Below are 25,921 nucleotides of genomic sequence, written 5' to 3' on the forward strand. Positions count from 1 at the left end.
AGAAAAACAATTGAACCGACAGAGTACCCTAAAACATGAAAGAAGTCCCTAATGCTTACCAAGGCTGCATTTATTTGATAAAAAATACAGTATAAACAGGAATATTGTGAAATGTATGTAATAATAAACATTATTACAATTTAAAGGCACAATATGTAAGATTTTCGGATTAAAATATCCGAATACCACTATAAGAGTGTTATATATTTTGTTGACTTGTGTACTTACATTATCCCAGATGTTTACAAGAATGTTTAAATCCAGAGAAATTAGCAATTTTGTGCATTGCCTATCAGTGACGTCATACCTGCATTACCCTCGATTTCCAGTTTTATTTTGTAAAAACCATGGAAACACCAAAGATGCTTTAATATATTATGTGTTTTTATTAGACAAGGTCATCAAGCTACGCCTTTGTTTTGAATAGGTGACCTCTAGCGGCAAAAATCTACATACTGTAGATTTTTCTTTTTTTTTCTTTTTTTTTTTTTTTTTAAATATATTTTAAAATCTAATTTATTCATGTGATGGCAAAGCTGGATTTTCAGCAGCCTTTACAGTCTTCAGTGTCACATGATCCTTTAGAAATCTCTCAATATGCTGATTTTGTGCTCAAGAAACATTTCTTATTCATTTCAATTATGAAAACAGTTGTTATGCTTTACAGTTTTATGGAAAGCATGATACATTTTTTTAGGATGCAAAAGAACAGCATTTATTTGAAACAGATCTTTTGTAATAATGTAAGTCTTTACCCATCTCTTTTTAAAATGTGTATATATATAAATACACACCAGTAAAACATAATTACATCAGTAACGCTATTATGAACTGCAATGAAAAGATGTCATATGCTAATTTAAAACCCTCTAGTGTGTGAGTATTAAACAAAGGCTTTTATTAGGTGTATTGTTTCAGAGGCAGTGAATTTGAAACCCGCAGTTCTTCTGAGTGAGTCATCTGATGAGTTTACAGTAAACGTAAGTGTCATTGTGCACAGAGCTATGAATCCCGTTCTGTACACTGACTGTGTTTAATGAGGCTGTTCTTGAGCTTCCATCGTGAACTCTAAATCCGCCATGTATATTGAGAGCACCGTCAGTTTCCATGTCTTCCTCGGTTGCTCTTTGACCTCTGGCATGAGTTAAGGTCAGTTCACCCACATTGAGCTCTGATCTGTGTGGTCTGTAGTTTATGATAATCTGCTCTGTGTGTAGATAAAGATGTTCAGTCAGGCTGTGAGGGAAGGAATGATAGGCTCTATTGTTCTACTGAAAGCCCCCATGAGGATGAACCCTGCAGCCGAAATGTCAGCATGTCCGCCCACGTGCCATGCCGAAATGACTGATACAAATATGCAAACTTTTTGGGTTGAATCCCAACACTGTGCCGCCATGATGACAGACTGTTATGTCTAGATCTAAAGGATACATGCAGCTTGTGGGCTTAGTGTGGTGACGTTCATTCATGGAAAGTAGAGCAGAATATGGATCTGTCCTTGACTAAATCCTCAGTTGCAGGAACTTTGTGCACATGTTGTTCTGGTAACCACAGTGGCTTTTTTTTTTCTTTCATAAATGTAAACCTATTTTTTATTAACAGTGTTGCATAGCTCTCTAATATTGGAAACCAACTGACCCTTCGCCAGGAGTTTGATTGACAAGCGATCTAACCAATCATAACGCCAAATCTGCCATTTTGTCTGACAAAGCAGTCGGGAGTTAGAAGATTAACCTCGGTGGACTTAAACTTGAAAAATGGTGTGTACTGACGTCTTTCCGCATTTCCACATTCCGCAACTGGCGGCATCTTATGTCTTAATTATTGATTGTTTTTAAAATGATCTCAGAGGACTTCAGCAGTAATATGATTATAATATTGTTGCCGTGTTCATCTTGTTGCAAGTCTGATTGTTTTGTAATGGACTTTTATTGTAAAGATTATAAAACAACTTTAACTTCAATCAATATTTAATGTCCACATATTTATTCATTTGGTTTTGTAGCCATGCACTAAAGGCAATAATGCCAGTCATTATCACAAAATAAAGCCTGACAGGGTGATTAGGATCTCAATGTGTATTTCTGATGTGAAAAATATTGTTTATCTTTCAGTGATAAAGGGGGGGGATTTTGGTTACACTTTATTTGGTAGCACTTTATTTTACAGTGTCATTGTTACATGTTACTGTAGTAATAACTATAAATTATGCATAATTACATGCAATTAATCCTAAACCTAACCCTAACACTATAGTAAGTACATGTAGTTAATTATTATTACTCTGTACTTAAATGTATAATTACACTGTAAAACGGACACCTTAAAATAAAGTGTAACCCTTTATTTTAAGGTGTCCTTGTTACAGTGTAATTATACATTTAAGTTTAAATCGAGCGCAGCGTTAGTTCAGTCAGGCCACGTAGGCATAGTGCTGCGACCAGCTGACGCGGTCAGCTGTCAAATCGCTCCAATCACTACCATTCTCCTATTAGACACGGGATATATATACGTGGCATTACTGCTCGGTAAGTATGCTCAAACTGCTCGCAACCCTCCCTCCCTTCCCATTATAAGCATGAGCATATTACTGTGCACCTTCTGGTTGTCGTCTTCTTTTTTTCAGATCACTAAGGCTTTCAAGTCCTGGCTGGCATGGACCTCACTGCTGAGAGACACTCATCCTCATAACCAAGCTACAGTATAGACGTCCCACTGCCATATCTACACGATTACCACTGTTCGCTTTTAAAGACACTACTAAGTGTCTTAATTGTCTATGTATTTCCAAGCTGATGGTTCCGGGGGGTTAATGTTAAAGCTCTTGTAAGTTCAATTAATTTTGGAGCAAGAACCCCCATAAGGAACCATACCACCTGTGTTTCAATAAACTCAAGTAACTTGCCAAAGTGGTCCTGTCTGAAATACAGTTATGAGGAATGTTAATTAAATACATAGGGTTAAGGTTAGGATTAGGGTTTGGTTTAGGGTTAATTGTATGTAATTATTCAGAATTTACTGTTATTACTACATTAATGTATAACAAGGACACTGTAAAATAGTGTTACCATTTTTAAAGCGTTTTTGCACTGGTTTATTTAGGCTCAGAATACATTTATTTTCCCTACTTCTATACCAAGTTTGTTTATAAAAAGGTTACAAATGTTTTTTTTTTTATCCGCAGCATGTGTTTTGTATTCAGCAGTTCTACCAAAACAACAAAATTGTAGGAATACCATTTATAATAAAACTGATTGCGAGGGTAAACAAAAACATGGCTGAAAAGAGGTGAATACAAAATAGAGAGAACGTGTGTGAAAGCAGTTTACGTAACAACCTATAATTGTGAAAATAATGTAAAAAGTGCATCAAATTCAATTCTGCTACTCTGTCCATGCTCTTTTTGGTCTGTCTTTACTCGTTCTCTGATTTACTTGCCTCGTCTGCAGTCCTCTTTCCTCTCCCTTAAGCCCCAATTTATCATTCTGTTTCTCTCTTCTCCGCTCCTCTGTTCTGTATCCCGTTGTTCCCCCAGGCCCATGCTAGTCACACCCTGACACAAGAATCAAAGACTTCTTCTAACCTCTTCTCTCCCTTTTCATCATTTTATCATTACATCCCTCCGTCATCCAGCCATGTGGAGTACTTCTGATGGTATTGTTCCCAAAGAAAATGACACTTTTGGTGAAAATCACACACACTTTAGATCACTACAACATTTGGGGTCAACATGAGGCTCTGATGTTTTCAAAGAGCAAAGTCCGGACAGTGGAAAGGTCACAGAGTGGGTTTCAATTACTAGTATGTTTGTCTGTCCTGGCTGAGGCAGGACAACTCACAACTCTGTGCAGCTTTTGATCGCTTGGCTCATACAGCGATCAAGTTTATGGAGATATTAAAAATAAAAATAAATAAATGGAATTGCTTTATGCTGAAAATAAGACCAAAATAAAAAATACTTCATTAACAACTATAGTTGTTCAGTTCGGTTCTGTACACATTACATAGAATTTTTGTAAATGCAGTTGTCACTACCTGTATTTTTCGGGACTTAATTTGGTTGTAGAATGCGGTTGTCAGTTCACCTTTTAGTGCTTAATCCCGTTCTGTACACACACAGTTCAGTAAAATACAGGAGTGACAACCGCATTTACAGAAATTCTACACAGTGTGTACGGAAGCAAACTGAACAACTAGTTGTTAATGATGTTTTTTAATGTGCATCAGAGATATTCTCTCTTCTGTAGGCCCTATGCGCGGTGAAGAAATCACAGGGAAAGCAGCACAAACACTGAGTACTGCGACCCGCATCTGCTCACTTTAATAACTCTGTAAACTCAATTGCTTTATGCCCTGAGCTTAAACAGCAAGCTCAAAAACTCTTGAAATAAGTGAACATGGCAAAACCGCAAGAGCGCGCTCTGTGAAGCAGCCTTTACAAGCATAAACAAAACACAACGCCTCTGTCCACTCTGCTTTGGTTAAAATAGCTGAAAATAAGTATTTTGTCACTGTAATATTACTTTGGTGACAATAATGAACCACAAACACAAGAGGTGCCAGAACGTTACTATGGTTTCCCAGCTGTCAATCATCTGAGTTTCAAGAGTGAGTCGTGTTCCGTACATACATGTAACGATAATTTAGGGGACTCGCTCCTGAAACAGTGTGTACATAGCCAGTAGGTTGTGACAGAAATTTTATTTTTGGGTGAACTATCCATTTAAATCTCATTCTCCATTTCATATATTCAATTTGGTAGGCTATTGATTGGTCACATGAAAACCAATGGCATTTGCCATCATTAACATCAAAGCAGTTTGAGATTATAGAGCTTCAGTGGAGGGTGGTATTATTAATAAATAAAATTGTAGTCTGTCAGACAAAGCTATGGCTTGTGCACTTCTTTTATGGTGCTTTTGTACATTTTGTCCAGTGGCGTTTTCTCAGAGGAGGCCAGGGAGGCAGTTCCTCTAAATCAATCAATCAATCAATCAATCAATTTACCAATCACCTAAGAATAAAAAACAAAATAATCTCAAAATAAAGGTTGTCTCAGTAGTAAAATATACATTAAATATGGCTGCCCATTTATTGTAACAAATGTTTAAAAACAATAAATATTATTTTTTTTTATTTTAAAAAATCATTTATTTGAGAATGGGATCAGGAAAGTTGGAGGACAGAATGAGGATTTTGCCTCATTTCAGAAAACCACATGCCACAGATTTAGTCCTTTTGGAGCTTGACTATTGTGAACAATCTGTACTATCAAACTACTATGAACTGTTACTGGGCTACATGAGAATTCATCATTTTTCTTTTGCTTTCCACAGAAAAATAACATCTTACAAGTTCGTATCAACATGAGGGTGAGTAAATGATTACAGAATTTTCATTTCTGGTTGAACTATCCCTTTAACAGCCAGGCTGTTCAAATCAGTCTGCCTCATCTCTGATGTTGTTGTTACTGGAAAATGTTTTTTGGAAGAAATTTCCTAAAGCAAGCTCTTATCAGTACCGCTGTTTCTTGAAAACAGACTTTAACTGATTGTATTTGACCCATTTTCCCTAGAATATTTGAATATTGAATATTGCCTTACTCCCGTGCATTGCACTAAATTTTAAGCATTAGAGCAAAGCAATGCTTGTGCATAGCCGGTGTCTATGTGAACTTTGAAGTGCAAAGAGTCACTTCAGGCATTACGAGATATGCAGTTTAATACACTGCTGTGCTGTCATGACCCAAGAATAGTAACAGAAAAGTAACAGTAATGACACAGCTGAATATATCACACAGCATCCTCTCCCTCCAACACAAAAGCTCCACCCTCCTGTCTTCTCTCTCCTCTTCTTTCATCACTTTGCCCTACTCCATTTCCCAAGCCTCTCACCTCTTATCGGGTTCGATAACACACTCTCTCTCTTGTGCACCCCACTCTTGCCCTGAGAAAAGTGAAGCAGCTGTTTTGCTCCAGCTATCCAAGGAATGCCTGTTTGAAACCCAGTGTGAGCTGAGAGACTATTATTACCAAAGGGACACACAAATGCATGGTCTAAACTGATGGAAGAGCTGGAATTATATAAGTGCATCCTTGTCAATCACACAAAACCTGTGATCTAGCCTATATATGTTCTATATATGTTTTATGCAAGAGTAATTTGTAAGTTACGCTACTGGAGATTTAGAGATCATACCAAAACAGCCCTATTAGTTCCTTCAAAATTAAATCGCATCACATTTATTCACAGTATCACCTTTTTTAGTAATTCGCCGTGTAAAAGTCTTTCTCGTCTCTTGGCCGTGTGTGTTCACTCCAGTAGCACTTTACTCGTTTGGGAAGGGAGAGGAGAGGGGAGGGGCGCACGGTCACCTTTTGTGCAAATATATCAGCCAAGTCACTGCCATCCGCATCAGATTTCTTGCGCCAAGAAGGACGGGGGAGCGCACTACACTGCTGCGTGCGAGCGAGAGCAGAGGTTGAAGGAGCTGTACCGAGAAGAGACGCTGCAAAGAAATACAACGACGCGACGCGAAACAAAGCCGCCAAGTTAAGAGCAACTATGGAAGGAGCGGTGTTGGGACGGTTCGGGATTTGCTGCACCTTGCTTGCTGTAGCGCTGCAAGGTAAGAACTAATGAAAATACTAAGAAAATTAGCGATTTTACTATAATTAAAAGCCTATTGATGTTTTGTTTTCTGTAAATCACAAACTTTACTTCATAATTTTCCTTTATAAACGTAAATGGCTTGTTTGAATGTGGAGTAAATTAAGAACATGTTACTTTTCTGTTGGTTCTTGGAACAACCTGTTACCGTGAGCGCAAGTTGAAGTGTCGAAACTACTTATAGGGATCTACGAGGCGTTACCTGAGGACATATTAAAACAGATTATTTGTGGCTGTTGGCGTCTTTGAGAATCAGAAGCTCATGTTTAAGTCAGGGAATGGTTCATGGGTTAAAACCTGGACTGGTCTTGGTCTTTGAGGAGAGGAGGGGATGGGACGCTCCTGCTCCGCGCGCACTGTCCCCGGATAGACGCGCTTGCTTTCATCCGAGTTCAAGTGTGCGGCTGCGAGACTCTAAATTCATATTACGTCAGTATGATTATTAGTACGTGTTGTTGAATTTTGAAATTACAATCTCATTCTTAGAATTTTTTAAAAATCTATTTAAGATAATATAATCATAAACAATGGGGTAAATCGAAATCTTCTTTATCTCACTTTGTTTTTACAATGGGGTTCACAATTTTCGACATTTAAAACTATATTTATTGAATTTATTACAGATATCTTGTGTAGATGTAAAACTACCATAGCCTATACAGAATTGTGTGCTGTGTGGGTGCCATGATCTTATTATGTACAATATTAGAGTTAAAATGTGGTATATGCAAGAACTAATTTTTCTGTAACCAATACACAGTAGAATCAATTAAGGTCTGATGAATGCAGATATGAATTTTCTTTTTTTAAATGATCTTTTTTTTTCCCCCCATTTAACTGTATAGAAGTAAAATAATATCTGTTAGTATTCTGTCAGAATATATGAACCTGCTTTGTGCTACCAAGGCCATTGGGCCGTGACTGTCTGCACCCTGCGGTTCAGTTAGTAGCGCAGTTTTGTTCTGCTTTGAAGTGTTTGGCTTCCAATGACCAATAATGTTTCAGCACAGGGGCACCGTGGCCCCTCCTCTAGCTCCGCCTCCTACTGACCGTCTTTATCACCTCTCTCACCTCTCTCACGTAGCCTATATACTGATGCATTACCACTTTTAAAATGAAGCCTAAATGCAAAGTAACACACTGTTTGACTTGTGGATAAGATTTAATTTTGATACCAAATTTACATTTATGACAGACAATTTGACTTCAGTCAATACTGAGAATCTGCATGTTTTTCACTTTAACATGACTGTATGAGTAAAAACATTCATATAAAGAGTAAACCCTCCCAGACAGACATTCCTCTCCATCCCAGAGGTACTTGCATTTTATCTTCCTATCTGCTCTTAAGGCTCTCTCTCACTCCCCTCCCTTACTGTTCTTCTAGCGTTCTCACCTTCTTTCAGTTCTGCGGCTATCTGCAGTCTTTTTTTACCTACCTATCTTATCCCTCTGAGCCCTGCCTTTCTTCCGTTGTTTGAGACTCCTCTCATGTCCAGAGTTTGAAAATACGTGTGGAGCAACAGACAGATGAAGTGTTTCTTCTGATGAGCTCACTCAAGGCTCCAGGCTGCTGCATTGGGGTTTAATGCACTGATCAGTGATGTTTCTGTTGCTCTGAAAGCAGGTCCTCTGAGATCTTCTCTTCTGTAGCTGTTTTTCCCCTCTCTCTTAACTCGAACGTCATTAAGAATTAACATATTTTTTGGCATGTCCTTTAATTGGGCTGATCATGGGATCCACAGTTACTTTCTTTTGATGCCAAGCTATGTCAGATCTGATGCTCAGACCTGTCTGGCAGTTTCTAGTATGCCAATCATACCATATGATCCATGACTTCTCAAGCTCAGTGGGTTTGAAAATTGCTACACCACTACAAACTGCAGCTTCTTTCCTTTGAGCGTGTCAACAGGAAAACCTGTTTTAATGACTTTATCCTCTTTCCGGGCATACATTTCAATTGATCTGTAGCGTTTAACTGCCAAATGACAGCCGCTGGAACTCTGCCCATTCATTTCAATTTGTTGCCTACCTCTCCCTGAGGTGCACCAGCCTCTGCTAGAGCTTTCATATAATTTGCCTTATAATGGAAGTCTCAGTGATTAGCATTTAAAATGGTTCCCGTCCAGCGTCATATTGGAGCCACATGACCTTGTTACTGTAACCACCAGCACTGATACCAAAGCAATACCCTCTCAGATGATATTTAAATAATATTATTTGCATTTTCGAGCCCCAGTTGAGTATCCTTAGGTGGTGTCGGTCCAGCACCCCGGTGACTGGGTGTTTGATCGTGGTGGGATGTCAGAAGGTGGCGGAAAGAATTGTCGAGACAGCTTGTCAGCTGAGTTTAAGAAGCTGCGCAGAAACAACACGCTTTCCTTCTTTGTCTATTTCCCCCGCTCATTTCCTTGCTTAAATTTTCTCCTCAGCAGAACCTCCCCAACCGCAGCGGCATCAAACGCGAGCACGCACACACATCACCCCCTGCAGACGGCAGTAATTATTATGGTATTAGGAGGCTTCAAATTAAAACCTGCTCTTTGTGCTGGGCCAGCAGATAAAAGCCAATCTTATGTCTGAGGTGGCTTCTGCAAGCTCAAAGCTCCTATAGATATCCATCTCACACATACACACACCTGCGCATAAAGCTAGTCACGCACACCTGTGTGTGCAGTGTAAGCCCATACGTTGCGTAACTGTTCAAACCCAAGGTGCTAATTTGGCCGGTAATGATGATAGCTGGTAAAGTGTGTGATTTGGCTCTCTGCTGTGGGCCCCAGTCTCTCGGATCAGCTTTGTGATTCATGCCTGTGAGGAGGGGGGAGTCACTGCTTGGAATGAGAAGCATTCAGCAGGGGACAGGTTACATCTCGCCCCCTGACTCTTCAACCCCCCAGATTCTCTCTCTTTCTATCCCGTCTCTATTTCTCTGTCTTGCTTTCGTTAGGCACAGATGGACGCGCAGGCTGCCAGTGAAAGCAAGTCACGCAACCACAACACACTGGTTTTGATCCAAGATCACAATATGGCACTTTGCTGTTAGACCATAAAGCATTTTATACACATAGGTCACATTTTAGTGGTTTAACAGCCCCCTGACCATGTAGCATGTGGCAATTTGATTTAATTATTAAAAAAATGCCATTTATGGATTGATGTAACTGTATTGATCATAACTGTAGCTGCAGCTGAAATCGCATACTATTTGAGTTGGTACAACATTTGATGAAGAACTTAATTTGTGGTTTCAAATAAAGAAAATGATTTGAAAATGAAGAAATGATGATATATCTCATGACGTGACCTATAGCATCAATTGCGCCGCTTCACTGTTACACTGTAAAAAATTATTTTCATGATGTATCACAACATTTTTCTTTTGTCAGATCAACTTAATTAATGTAGTTCAGGTAGCATATTATCTTCAGTTTCTGTCGCCTTCATTGTATTAACCAAAATTATTAATTTCAATGAACTCAAAATTTTAAGGCAACCAGGTAACTTACTTTTTTAAGTTAAACCAACAATTCTTTTTAGGGTGCATTCACAGTTTCTCTCCTGTGGCCTCATGGGACTGTAAAGTGTCCACTCTATGCACACTTCAGAATCTCCGCAAAAGTAGTAGGTCATCTGGGTCCTTTTTGTCTATTCTTTTATGTATACTGTGAATTCAGGTATACATCTTTTTTTCATACTGTTTTTCACCTATGTAGTAGGGAGCATATTCGGACACAGGGTGTTACTTCTTAGAAGAATGTCTGATAGAATTATTAAATGATCCTTAACACCTTAAATAATCATGAAGAGCATTTGGGCTTGTTTTAATTGTTTTGAGACCCATCATGAAAGCTTGTTTTTGGATTGGCAGCAGTTCTTTTGGCAGCCGGGTTGAGGAAAGCTCACTGCTTGCTGGCACAAAGCTGCAGCAACCACATGCTCACTCTGAAAGAGAGATACTAAGCAGCCCGTCTTTTCATCTTAATATAATCTAAACCAGTGTTTCTTGATCTTTTTTTGTCTTATGTATCCCCACAACTATATCAGTAAAGTGCAAGTTTAATCGACACTGTGTTACTTTTTTACCTTTTATAATAGCTATGTCAATTGGATATCATTTAGCATTACATTTAATGTTATGAATTTTGTCACTATTACAGTACTAAACTAATGAACTAAAAACTTTATCATTTATTATAGTATGTTTCATAGGTTTAATAATGCAAAATCAAGTACCTGGTTTTATGTTTTGGGAATTATTAAAGAGATAGCTGTCCCCCCAAAATTAAAATTCTGTAATTTACTCGTCCTCATGTTGTTCCAAACCTGACATTCTTTCTTCTGTGGAACACAAAAAATGTTCAGAAATGGCTTCATTTCTTTTTCCATGCCATGATAGTCAATGTTGTTTTGGAGCTGATTAGTCTCGCATAGCCAGACCTTCAGACTGACAGCAGAAGGTCTGGACTCTATCGCATCTTTCATTGGCCAAGGACCGCCCAAGAGAACGTTTGACTGACATGTAACGCAACCAATCACAGTTCGTTTTGTTCCGTGTCATGTTTAGGGGTGTGAAAATGTAAAGTCGATCTCCCTACAATAACAGACCGACGTGCATCTAATAAATTATTAAAATGGAGCAGCAAACATCACATACTTTAAAAAAATCCAGCATTTAGTTGATCCTGGTAAGTGCTCGTTGTCACAGTTGTAAAAATGACGGCGTTCTTCTTCCACGAGGGGGTTTGGCGTCACTGCATTTGTTTCCAGGCAGACCATTAAAGAACGGGACACACACGTCTCCTAGAAATCCTGTAGAATTCAACCAACCAGAGGACGACTTTGAAAATCCTTAAGCGTTTCCAGTTATGTGTTCTATATGCATCAGACTTTCAGCCAACGGTCCGTGTGCGTGACATCTGAGGCTGAGTCTAGGACCTGATTGACTTTTACTAAATGAACTCTTTCAATAAGTTCAGTCGGGCTAAAATCTAAAAAGACGAATTATTGTTTTGGTCTAACAGAAATTAAACTTTTGAAGTGCATGTTAACGTATTACTGATCTGATGCTGCTGCAGATGTTACACACCCAGACACAACACACACAGAGAGTTTTAATGCTGTGGATTAGCTCTGTCTGGCTTGCTTCTGTGTTTGTTAGTCTCTCTCTTTGTTTTCAGTAATGGTGGTGGTTTGCAATCAGTGGGTGACCATTGATGTTTTCTGTGATTTACGGTTGGTATTGTGCGTGCTCCGGCATAGATAACTGTCTCATACACGCACAGAGGTTGAATGAGAGGACAGACGGTGTGTCTACATAGAATCTGTGCTGCCAGGAAAGAATTTATTCATGCAGACCTGCTGAGCTTTTTCACTCAGAATTTATAACCAGCACTGCTGATAGAGTCATTCCTTCAAAAAAGAAAGCAGCATCCCTCCATCTCTCCTCCCCTCTTCTTCTCCATCTGAATTCAAGCCCCCCACCAATCCACCCATTTTTCCTGAAATCTCGGTCCTGCCTAGTCCTTCAGCATTCAAATACACTGCCCACACTACAAAGCATCCTGGCATGGCAGAAACAGAGATAGAGGAAGTCCCATAACCCGCTGCCCTTTGATTTCTCCAAGGCTGCAACTTCAAGGCTGTTATTAGTGGCATACAGGAAGCAGAGTATGTAGAAGATACGGGTGTGTGATGGCTGTTTTCTGTGAAGGATGTTGAAGTGGTCTGACACTAAAGTGGGGAGCCGAAGGATATGAGGCACAGTGAAAAGCTGCATCTGTGTGTTGGGGCATAGTGCTTTGAAGAATAGGCGCTTCAGAGGCTCTTTGGGGAGACGAGGTTAAGAGCGGCTGATCCATTTAGCTGTGGAGATCGGCAGGGTGATTGGCCGACGCAAATCCTGAGGCCTCTCTCAGGCATTCCTAATGGATTCAGGGCTGATGGGTTTCCTTTTGGGGAAAATATCGTTTTTTAGCTAGGAACTTAGGTCATGCTACACTATCAGCCATCTTGTAGTACATTGCCGCATTTCCCTTAGCTCTATTATACAAGTATCGATTTGGAGATGGACATTAGTTGTTCTGCATTGATTTGTTTATCCTAGCAGTGTTTGGGGATTTGGCTTACAAGAAATGCTTCATTTTGATGCACTTCTAAATCATGTTTTCTGTCATCTGTATTGTGGCTTAATTACATATAGGGCTGGGCGATATACCTTAAAATAAGTATATATTATATAAACTATGTATTATTTAAAGTTAAAAGTTAAATATAATCAAGTCATTATTTTACTAAATGATTCATATGCAAACATTAATCACACTTATTTACTCTGATGCCATCTGAAGTTTGAATGAGTCTTAACACTCTCATATTTGCGGGTTAACAAGGACAAATTGAGACTTTAGTAAACAATAAATGTCCAATTGTCTTTATAACACCAGCAAAATCATCAAAAATACACAATGTTGATCACAAGCTACTTTCTCGCCATTGGTCATTTGCGTCATATCTCAGTTGGACGTCCACCACACCTGGTTTAAACTGTGCCAGCTTTACCTGACGTGACTGAAAACATAGTAATGTTGAAACAGTACTTGTTTAAGAAGTCTTCAAACATCCCTTTCCTCACACAGACTGTGCCCATTGTCTTCATACTATCATCTGGCAAACATTCCCCGGAGAACAGTCTACTGACGCAAGGGAGAGAAAAGCCTTTATAGCCCTCAGCTTACGGCTGTTTGGTTAGTCGAGCGCACCCCCGGGCTGAGCTATTCACTGCCCCGCACTCGACAGACCCTTCAAGATGTGGTCTCGCTGAAGATTACACACACAAACACTATTTGTAATCCTGATCTTTTGTTTGCACTCGCACCACCTGAAAAACATACTCGCAAATCGTTCAGTTGCAAGAAATGTAAAAAAGTTTGGTCCTTATTTGATGTTCACTTCCATATCACACACTTTTTTTTTATCACTGTTTAAATATTGTTTGGGTTAATCATAGCTCAGTGGGTGAAACTAGACTTTTGTGTTTGAGTTTGTGTGTTTCCTATTGTGATTTATCATATCATTCTTTTTTCCATTTGCACAGCATGTGCCTTTAACATGAAGGGCACTTTTTTCCCCCAAGAGACACTATTTTTGCCATTTTTAAAAAGAATGGTTAATGGTTAGCCGAGCATTGTTAACCTCTTCAATGAAAATTGTCACTGTTTGACTAGCCACATTGTTGCTTTAACAGTGCTTGACCCGTGAAGCACCACAAGGCCCTCTGGTGAATTTAAAATGGATGGAGTGCATTTGTGAGTATGTATGTGTCTGAGGTGCATTATATTACATGACTGAAAAATGCTGCAAAATAGCAAGGTGGTTTCTGGCCATTCAACTATGTAAAACAACATTTATAATATTTGCACATTACATGACCAAAGGGATTGTGTGCGAGTCAGACAGACATTTGGGGAGGGTTTGAATGTCTGAGATTGGGGCTTCCCCGTTCACACGCCAAGATTGGGTGACAGATCACTTTTCATTCAGGAGACACGTTCAGGTGATTACCTGCGGGAGAAGAGCGTCTCTTGCTTTACTCAACCTCAACCCCCACAGCCTGCTCTGTCTCTGTAACACACACTTTGCTGTCCCGTGTGCTGTAAAACCTGTGTGAACATGACTTTAAATATGACCAGCACTAGAAAAAGTTATATAGCAAGGAGCTGAAGACTCGTATTACCAACTTCTTCCGCTTGCTCTTTAAAAATTCACTTCAGTGTTTTTATCTCGTTTTCCCACTGAGAGTATGTAAACATCATTAAAACATGATAAATGTACTTTATTAGCAAAATTACAAATGATTGCATAAGACTTGTTTTCACAGAGAATATCTATCTTTCTAAACACTCTACACACAAAATACTGTAAAAATATTGTGAAATTATTACAACTTAAAATAAGTGTTTTCTATTTTATTATATTTTAAAATGTAATTTATTCTGTGATTTTCAGCATCATTACTCCAGTCTTCAGTGTCACATGATCCTTCAGAAATCATTATAATATGCTTATTTGCTACTCAGTAAACATTTCTTCTTATTATTATCAGTGTTGAAAATACTTGTGCTGCTTAATATTTTTGTGGAAACTTTGATACATTTTTTCAGGATTCTTTGATGAATAAAAAGTTCAAAAGAATAGCATTTCTTTAACATGAAACTTTATAAATGTCTTAACTATCACTTTTGATCAATTTAATGCACCCTTGCTAACATATAGCCTATTTTTGCAAATAAGGAAGGGAAAATAAACTTAATTCAACAATTTCTTTGACAATTTTCTTTGCTTCTTAAATACATTTATCTTATTTTAAAGATGTTCATTTTCAGTGGAAATCATGACAAAGAAAATAATTTTTTGGGGAGGTTGCTCTCATTCTCTCTCCTTCCCTCCTTCCTCTTTATAGAAACCCTTCATCCCTGTAGATTTGCAAGCACTCTGCTTTAGTTTGTGGTTAATGAGTGTCCCTGGCTGATAGCTAATCGGGAAGGTGGACTGATAGACCCCAAGGAACGCAGTGCCAACTCTAATTCTGCTGCCTTCCTGATTGACACACAGCTTGATAATCATATTCAGGCCTGCGGGGCTCCAGCATTGGTCCCCCCCCCCCCTGCATAATCTCAACCAATCAGGGATTTCCCTGTACGGTATACTAGGATGACTGACAGCTAGCATGGCTACATTTCCTATCGAGTTTCAGGTTTCATACCTTGTCATTTATTAAAGGTTGTAGCCATCCATTTGCTCTTAAATGTAATCTTATTAATGGACAGTAATTGGTTTTGGATGTAATTTTCGTTTTGCAGAGAACACAGATGAAGTTTGTAAGATTCCCATTATGCTTCAACTCCATTGGGAAGTATATTTTTACCAGCGCTAGGATCGCAGAAGATCATAATATACAGACTTATCAAGTTTTGAGAACTAAAATGTAGCACAAATCAAAATCTTGTTATGTATTATCTAAGGAAATGGGCTTTGTGCGATCAAATTAAGTATTCACGAGGACCAGTAATTCTTTGTTTGCTGTCTATTCCTCGCAGAGTCCAGAATCTCTTAAAAGACAATTAAACAGACAGCAGTGGCATTTGGCTTACGATGGATTAGTTCAGTTTGTTAAAAACACAGAAGCTCATGAAATGGTTCTGCACTAAGACACACAGAGCTTTAACTCTTTAAGACTGACTTAATTAGACTGTTATTTTGGGAAGAGGTCGACACGCACTGGAAGATAGAATCTGTTGGGCATATGTTTGAGAGACTTTGTTGGTGTTGTTGGTGTCTTTGGTCCTCCTTGTGTCCCATATGGGGTGTGGAACGCCCGCTGACAGTGGCGGCTGTGACTCCCCACCATGGCTGAACATTTTTGGGACAGCGGTCAGTCTAACCCCTCCGTTCCCTGCCAAGTAACCATGGTGACAGGCACGTGGAATTCCCTAGTCAATTAACAGTTGGAGTGGGAGTAGGAGCGGGCGTGTGGGCGCATATTGACTGTGGCAGTGGGGAGGGCTGACGGAGCAAGAACAGAGGACACATGTTCATTAAAATCATCCATCCTGGATCAGATGGTAGATCTGGAGATTTTTCCCTCCCTCCCAGTCTCTTTGAAACGCTTGTGTTGCTCGTTTGTGAGTGTGATACTGTACCTCATTGGGCTGAAGGCAACTTTCTCACACTGCTCTGCCCTTTTCTTTGTCCTTCATTCTTTCTCACTCGCTTTGTTAACATCTCTCTTTTTCTTCTGGGGAAGCCCCTTTCCTTTTAACTCTTTTTGTTTTTCTTCTCTTTAGCTGCTCAGTCACTATATTCTGTAAACAGTAACATCATATAGTACAAGTCATAAAAGTCATACATACAAGCCAGTATAATCAGAATACAGAAAGTAAAATCCAATAGGAGTGATTATAAAAATGACATTTTTAAAAAATCGTACCGACCCCAAACTTTTGAATGGTAGTGTATTTATTTTATTTTTTATTTATTTATTGGTCATGTGGGTCCAGGGCATCTAAATCCTTGTCTGTTTTCTCACTTTCTGTATACATATGACCACACACTCACACACACACACACACACACACACACACGCTCTTGTACCTGTGCAGCAGTTAAAGGACAAGGCTACATTGTTAAGACATTCCTGTGGCTGCTGGAATGCAGGTATTAATGCGGAGTGATTAGACACAGCGAGAGAACAAGCGCAGAGGGGGTGGGTGGGGGTAATGATAGAAAGGAAAAAAGAAGGACAGAGGGGCTGGATTGGGGGAAAATGAGGGGAGAAGGGAATGATGGAGTGGGACAGATTGAGGTACAGAAAGGGAACATATTGCAGAATGAGGGGGAGATATTGTTTTGAGGAGAGGATTCTGAGTTAGTGAAAGTTTAAAGGGACAGTTCACCCAAAAATGAACATTCTGTCATGACTGACTGTGTTTTCAGTGGTTTTTGCCATGCAGTTACTGTACAATGAATGGGAACTGAAAATTTCAAGCTTCAAAAAGGGACCAAAAGCAATTAAAAGTATTAAAAAAAGTGGCCCATGTGACTCATGCAATATTTTCTAAATCTTCTGAAGCTGTACAATAGCTTTGTATAAGATATACACTACAATTTAAGTTATGCACTAAAAACCTTGACATCTAGCTCTCTTTTGTACTTTCATGAGAGTTAATGAGAAGTAGTGATGTCTAATTTGTGAATGAATTATTTGAAAAGGATGTGTTGATCTGATTCATGAAACCTTTCTCAATGATTGTTCAGTCTGACTGGTTGAGTTCAAATCACAGACTCAATGATCCAGTCAAGTTATATATTGAAATCAGTTTTGGTCTGTTTCTCACACTTCAGAGGACTTATATAGTGCATAAATCGATTTGACTGCTTTTATTTTACGTTCATGGTCCTTTTTGGTGCATTGCTATCGAACAGGAGCTTGTGAAAATGGTCTTTTTCATCCCAGAGAGGAATTTGGATTTAACTGTATTTAAAAATAGGAAGTGGAATGCCTGGGAGGTCCCAGCATAACGATAGCAGTACCAGCTGGTGATCAGATCTGCCATGGATCTCTGTGTGAGAAAAGGGAGGACGAGAGCGGGCGGGGGTTGCCTGTTGGTGCTTCCATGGTGAGGGCAGCATTGCCAACCAATGTCAGTCGTGCCATCTCTGCTATATGGCCAGGTGGCATCAACCAGCAACATGTCCTGGCATTAACTACTACATACCCCTTCCAACACACAAGGTGGTGTAATCAATGTCAAAGTCAACCTCCTTTACCCAATGATTTGCCCTCACCCCTCCTAGAATCCCCACCCATCTCTCCATCTGCTTCCTGTATGTGATGGACGAATGGATTGAGGCTTCATCTAACATTTGTGGGTATCCCATATCAGAAATTTTCCAATTCCAGAAGCTTGCTGTTCAGAAAACCTTCCTTATACCATAGCCCTTCCTTACCATAGAATATATGCCACATTTAACATCAAACCCTTAATTTTCATGGTTCATTTAAAGAAGTGTGTAATTAATTTGCCATTTTCAAATGAAATTGCAAAAATAATAATCATTCCCCCTCGTCTGTCATTTGTTGACAAATAGACTTTATTTTAACTATATTTTTACTTTATATTAAGTTCTTATGTTAAACAACTAACAGTAGCTGTTTGGTTGAAGTTCTGTTTGGGTTAGCTGATCAAAAATCATCACTTTAAGTCATTTTAGAGCATACAGATAAATGTCTAGATATACTGAATATCATTAAAATGATGAAAAATATTGATATGTTTTTGTGGATGCTTTTGTTTGTGCCAGATTACATATGGCATCTACTAAGGTCTATGATTGGAACACTAATTAATGAACAGGCAAGATTGCATGCTCTTTTTTTCTGTTGCGCTCCCTCTCACTCTCTCTTGATCTTTCCATCTTTCTCTCTCTGGGAATGGTAGTTTAAGTGTTGAGTTCTGGATGGAGTGACAGAGAGGGAGTGAGACAGCTGGACACTCATGGCTCCAAAGATCAGCTTACACAAACTCACTGGCATGTCTGGCTGCAGTCTCCCTCTCTTTCTGTCCCAACGTCTCTTTCGTTCCACTTCTCTTATTTGCTCGGATCATTGCTCTGTTTCAGTCAAACAAACTCCCTACACACAGTGCTATGTGTTACGGTAGAGTTGCCATTTTGTGTTGGTTTGTCCGGAGTGGAGCTCAAGCCTGACATCAAACACACAACTAAACAATGAAGTCATGAAAACAAGATGAAACTGCTCTGGGGCAGTAACCGTGAGCCCTCTTTACAAACACACACACAGGCATTCAAATGGAAACATGTTTTAAAGGCATGACTCCTCAAGTCCCTGCCGTGTCATTCATTTATAAAGAATGGAGCGGATTGCACATGGAAAAATCTTGAGGGTGCAGATTTAGTGACAGACAGGCAGAAATTGCCCCAACACCCTGCCCCCTTCTCTCCCTCTGCATCCCCTGTTTTTAAGGTGACAGATGGCTGTTTTCTACTCTCTTTTCTTCTGTCACTCTATTCTTTCTTCCTCATACCTGCCCGAACATGGACCCTGTCCCCCCCACCCCCAGCCTTGTTAAACCCCCACCTTCAGCAAACGTACTAACATACTAAAATCCACACTTTACCCAAGAGTTAGGACACAGCCTGGGGCCGTGCAATCTTCTCCAGGTGTGTTCCCTGTTGGTAAAGACTAAGATGGAGCTTTTTTTAGAACATGGTACACAGTAGCTGGTCTAAGTTGATTCAAGATAGATACTAGCGACGCAACTGACGCTGGTAGATCACATGACAGTGACAACATGGTGGATCTAGTATGTCTAAATTTCATTCATACTTCCAAGTAATTTTCATATCAAATGTAGTATCCACCTTATTTCTATGCCCGCGAATTATGGGTGTAACTTCTGTTAAGTCAGTCAGTGAAAGGCTCGCTTTATGAACGCAATATGTTTTTTTTTATAAAACTGGGTACAATGAGATGACATTATTCTACTCACCCTTCAACCAACGAACATTAAAAGGACATTTAAAAGTGTAAAAGCATCGACAAGGTACTTTGAACAGGCCATGAAAAAGCGCAATTCTTTCCACAGCAATAACAGATGGGTTAAATATAACTATAGTGATATATATTTGTATTATGTAATATACGTTGCCTTAATATAAAAATGTTCATGAACTTCAGCATTGCGTGATACTATTTCAAATTGATTTCCATAATTTTTACAGATAATAAATTGTATTTACCTGTGAAAACAAACCTGGAAAGAGACGTGAGGCTTTGAGGAGAAAAACGAGAGATTCCTCGTGCATTCCAGTGAATTATCAATGGGATATATCATAAATTATATTGGGAGAACAGACCACAAATGTGCAGTATATGTTGTCCTTTTTCATACTATTACGGCGGTATTCAAAGAGACAAAAGATAATAATCACGAGGATAGAAAGCAGCGACTGAAAAGAGCCCTTGCCATAGATATTCTTGTTATAACGTTATGTTAAAATACCAAGTGTTACATTATTCTTATGATGTCTGAAAATAAAACATAAAAGAAAAATTGACAGCTCATTCAGTCAAACTGACGGATAAGCTTTATTTGTAGGGCAACCTTATGATTTGAAACGATTCGTTTCAGTTTTTTTAAATGAAGGTTCAACCCATAATTCGAAAGGTGGATATAATCAAAGTATATATTGTTTTTTGCAAGCTAACTGCTCAGCTTACTATCTTAGCACACTGCTAGCCGATTAGCCTGCTAGCGTAGCCTATACAAATGTTCAGTTATACCAAAGTCCCTTTAAGACAAGTCATTTTACTCGGCGGCCATCTTTGAAACGCCTCTCGGGCATCCAAGTGCAGCTCCTATCTCTTTGAATGGGGAAACATCAAATTCTCTAAAGCTGTTTGCCAAGCTTTCAATTAAATTTCATATTTGAAATCACCAATGAAATTTATGTCTCATAAATTTTGTTTCTAAATGCTTGAATCATGACAAAAAATGGTATTTTTCAGGCTGGATCAAGCTAATGCGCATGCGCAGTTCTAAATGCGCGTCTCTTGTGCCTCATTTCGGAGGCAAGCGTCTGACTGTTTCTATAGAAACCGGAGCTTCTAACGGCTGCTGCAGTGACGCGATGACTTTACCAATCGGCGATTGGCTCTTACTTAGAAGGCGGGACTTATTCCACCATATTGCGAGTTGCACTTTCTCCCATTCATAATAATACGAGTGACGCTTCTTGTGTTATTCTATAGTCTTTGGTTATACATATTTATATGATTGTTTTTGTTCAGGCAATACAAACAGCTACCCCCTGGGGTCCTAGGCAAATTATTCATGACACAGTAGCTCTTTAGGGATTTAGTGACAGGTCTAATAGAGCGGAGAAAAGGACTAGTTTCCATGACTGACATTTTCCTTTCATTCTTCCACGCAGTGCGGACAGCTCCAGTCACCTTGACAGTGTGTTTGTGTGATGTTTAGTGGATAAACCGTGACATGCCTTTTCATGTCAGATGTGTGCGTATTCGCCTACCTCACCAGACAGACAATGAATCACAGCACAGAAGACCAAGATTACATCACGCTCCTTTAATGTTTGTTTTTATCATGTTTTCCCAAATATTTCTCATATTTGAGCCCTGCGTCACACTTATTGTACTTTTGAAATGTTATCATGTTTGCGTTTGTGGAAGGTTCTCCCATCAGGTAACACAGCACAAGAATTTGTTTTCGAGCTGAGATACCGTGACTGAAAGTGGCGCAGCTGTTTAGCGACTTTACTTTTCTGATTTTCCTTGATTCTGAATTGCTAAAGAAACAATGGGCCACCGAGGAGGCAGCAGTAGCCTCTGTTCTTATCGCTCTCTTTCACCCAAGGTTCCGGCTCACTGCCCTCCTCTACGGCTCTCTCCGACTATCCATCCTCTTATCTCCAGCACATGCCCAAGGTTCTGTCCATCCTGCCAGAACAGTTGAAGCTGAGCAGCCTGTTCAATTTCATCCATTTTTTTTCATAGCTTTTCTCCTCATTGTTTTCCTTTTAGAATCAGATCTCACTCCCACTATTGCTAGAAGCCGTAGTTTTAACATGGCTGCATTAATGATTTTCAAGGGGGTTTGCTTTGGGGGTTGGAGGGCTGACGTTTCGGATGGCTGCCCCTAAACATAAAAACAACTTGCTTTCTCTGTTTAAGCATTTACTATTCTGAACTTTTAGATCTGTATATTTACATTTGTATTATTTTATATAAGCCTGGTTTGTGGTATTACATTTGAAGGTTTTCTCAGCATTATTCGGCATTTCGGCATAGTATTTTTCAGTATTTGGAAAATACAAAGCTTTAGTTCAGTAACACTCAGGACAATCTTAATGAGTCAGCTGTGAGGTAAATGTATTCATGACATACAATTCAATTTAACTTACAAGAACAGTTTTTTGATTTCTTTTACGCTATATTTTAAGGCCATCCAAACCTTTCAGTTTTGATGCCCATTGAGGGATTTAAGCCTTATTTCCTCGAGTCAAATTTGCAAAGGCCCCCTCCCCCTCTCTCTCTCTTTCTCTTGTTCACTTCCTTTCTCCTTGTCCAGCTGGAATTCTGATTAAAATGATAATTTGTCACCTGCCGCCCTAATGATAAACATCATGGGTTTTTTTTTTGATCTGGCAATGCTGGTTCTTCCTTCATGTCTTTGTTCTCTCTTTACTCTTTGTCTTTAAACTTATCTGATTCTCAGCAGACCATGAACTGTCTCCTCCCGTCCATCCTCTTCAAGCCCGTGTTTATAAGTCTATTTTGCTTTATTGTATCTGTTTCTATGTTTGTGACTTCAGTGAGGCAGTCATAGTATTCCAGCTGACCTTGAAAGTCTGACATCTGATTATTGTTCTGTCCTTGTCTGTCATTGTCTTTGGTATGAGCAGAAAAGACATACATTTCATTATTACATCTCTGGAATACTTAATTCTGACTGTTTGCAGCATCCTGCGGTCAAATATTTGTGTATTTTGGACATTAAACTGTACAATTTGAAAACTAAATTTTTACACTGCTTTTGTATGTAACCTTAATATTAAGTCAAAGACCTTCAGGATCGTACAAGACCCCAGCTGTGATAGATACATATTATTTTAAGGGAAGAAAGGTAAATCAAGGAGTTTACCATGTTTTCAATAGGCAGTGGAATGTCTGAGTCAGATCTGAGGGGCGGATACGGAGATAAAGATGTGTTTACCGACAACAGCATTAAAGGAAGGAGGTGTGAGTAACAAGCAGTGTTGCAGGAAACTGAGGAACCCTTTTGTATGATCATAAAAAGAGAGAAAGATGCAATAATACGTACATCCGATCCTTATATCCTGTCCACAGCCTTAAGGAACCCTTGTCTCCACATCCGACGTTGAGTGACAGATTTTAAACAGCCATGAGAGTATGTGTGTGTGATTATCTCAGTCTGGGATGGTGTCATGGATTCCATGTGTGGTCCTCAGCAGAATGTTTTATTCCACCTCCCTAATTTTTGTGTGTGTGTACTGACACTCCATTTTCATCTCCATTTCTGTGTTTACAGACTTTTCTGGCTCTGCTCATTAATTATAGCGCTCTATACCTGACGCTGTCCACCTCCCCCTCATTCTATCTGTCATCTCTTTAGTTCCTGGCTCCTGCAGGTTGCGACGTGTTATGTCTAATGCAGATAAGGACGATTCTTCAGTTCACACTGCAGATCTCAATCTGTACCGCAGCTGAGGCTGAGTTCGGCTCTGTTATTAAACTTTTACAGTGCTTTTACAGTTCACTAAAACATAGGCGTTTTACTGCTAGTTTTTGGAAGGAAAATCTTTGGAATTCCATGGAATGGATTTAAACCCTGTAGCTGAGAGTATTACATTTATACTGGTAGCTGAAATCATAATTAAATTATCCAAAATATTTAAGAAATTAGCATGTGGGGGTGGGCAATGTGCAGAGCTGATAATGGGTGTTCAAAGCCTGCAGAAATCTGTGTGACTTCATGTGGATTCACAGCTTCCATGTGGATCTACTAATAATAGCTGTATCTTACTATTCATTAATTCTTCCATCTTTAATGTTTATCACTCACAGATTTTAAAGATAACTCATTACTTTGTCCGATGATACATTTCTGTTCATTAAGCTTCCTATGTTACTAATTTGAACTAGTTTTATGAGACTGTTTTTCTTATCCTAAATATAAGTCAACATAAAACTTTGTTCAGTGCCCATTTATATATATATATATATGTAAGCAATAAGGTACTCGAGGCTGTGCTGGATCGTGAATAAGTCACGGCTGAAGGGCATTGTTAGGCATGACGCGAAGCGGAGCAACCCCTTCAGCCGTGACTTATTCACGATATAGCACTAGCCTCGAGTACCTTATTGCTTTTATAAAACGGTTACCACACAATACAAATATTAAAGCCAAAAATATGTATCAATGCAACTTTCATGAAGTAAACTGTCACTAAAAGCCTTCCTTCCACCGGAAAAAATAGTCCCTGACCGTGAACAGCAACAGAAGTTACATTATAACGCCATTAAATGGCGTCAAAGACTGTCTTTATGAGTGTGTCAGTCAGTAGGGAAGACTTTTATATTGAAAAGACTGAATTGTTGTGAACACGGAACAAGACGCAACTGACAAATGCTTTGACTAGCGCTGTCAGTCACAGGAAAACCCCTTAACTGTTAAAAGGACAAGATAATACATCGGACATTTAAACAGATTTTTTATTATGAACATAGGACTGACCTGAAGGAAAATGCTAAATCTGAATGCAGGTAATAAACTTGCTCACTCTATCTCTTTCTCACAATATTCTACACAATATATTGAGCTTCAATTAACAATATCAATTAAAAACATACAGTTTACGTTGCTAAGAGTGGTTGCTAAGGGTGTTGTGTATAGCCATAGTGGTGTTTTATTAACGATAATCAGAATCCAGGACAGAAACTAACCGTTTTATAAATCTTGAAAAAGTTTGGTTTCATTTAAGAAATTAGAGCCAAGTAGTTGGAGTGGAGGATAAGCAAGATATTTGGCGTTAGGGAAAAGGTGGAGCAAGTTATTATATTTGAATTACATATTAAAACTTTTGTATTAATGCACAATAAGACCAGAAATGCCTAATAAGAAAGTAAATTGGGTCAAATTTTATTTCATGCTGATTTTAATGAAGGTGCTAAATGGCTTTGATGGCTCTTCTGTGATGTCTTAACTCTGGTCTCTGCTTTATAACCTCCAGCAGTGTCAGACTGAACCTAATGCAATCACTAAGGACAGAACTGTGCATGACCTGACCCCACCCTATACCCCTCCACCCATTTCAATCCTCCGTCCATTTAAGTAGACACACCCGCCCCATCTATCTCTGTCCCCTTAGTGACTGTCCTATGAAGACAATTACCCCCTGCTTGTAACCTTGTTGACATTCCATTGTTGTCCTCTCCGCCCTTCAAATTTAGGGCTTTTCCCAGTGGATACGAAGCAGGAAGAATTCAATTTTCTTCATTTCTTATGTATGTATAGATATATAGAAATTTTTGCGACAGGGATGGAAAGGGCAAGTGGATGTGCTGGTTGAGTGTGTGTGTTAACAGACTGATAGATGCCAGGTGTCTCATAATTGGACAGATTAGGTTTGAATATCCCACACAGATACACAGGGGATATGCTTTGGTGGGCAACTCATGTGTCTACACTCGTCTATCCTATCTGTTTATCTGTGTCTCAGTGCTGTGTCCTATCCGTTAACATCAATATGAATGGAATTCAAACTTCTATACATATATGGATGAGGTGTGTGGAATGCTGCTGCTCACATGACACAGAACACAGACCTGATGCAGGTAATGAAAGCATGATACAAACACCCCTACTGTCCCAGAGCAGATAATGCAAAAACACACTACAGAAATGTGATTACTTGTGAAACACGTGAGGTTATTATCTCATGTTTGCGCATTACAGATGAAGCGAGATGTTAAAACAAAAGGCCTTTCCGGCACTCAGCACGTACATAAACACAAAGTTTTTTGTTGTTGTGTGTCGGTAATCAGACTATGTTAGTGGAGTGAATCGACAATTTCCCTCGCCCACTAAAAGCATTCTGTTATCGGTTCATTTCCACTTCGCTTCTGGTT

At 39.1% G+C, this 25,921-nt stretch overlaps 1 protein-coding gene across 1 annotated transcript in view; it reads left to right on the plus strand.

Annotated features, from left to right (window-relative positions):
- The first annotated feature begins 6,383 nt into the window (after positions 1 to 6,383).
- bcam (basal cell adhesion molecule (Lutheran blood group)) overlaps positions 6,384 to 25,921 on the plus strand; it is a 60,431-nt gene continuing 40,893 nt past the window's right edge. Inside the window, 1 exon segment of the mRNA XM_051865804.1 lies at positions 6,384 to 6,628. Coding sequence (XP_051721764.1) covers positions 6,565 to 6,628 — 64 coding nt within the window. The 5' untranslated portion in view covers positions 6,384 to 6,564.

This window comes from Ctenopharyngodon idella, chromosome 16 (assembly GCF_019924925.1).
Source record: "Ctenopharyngodon idella isolate HZGC_01 chromosome 16, HZGC01, whole genome shotgun sequence".
Taxonomy (NCBI): Eukaryota; Metazoa; Chordata; class Actinopteri; order Cypriniformes; family Xenocyprididae; genus Ctenopharyngodon; species Ctenopharyngodon idella.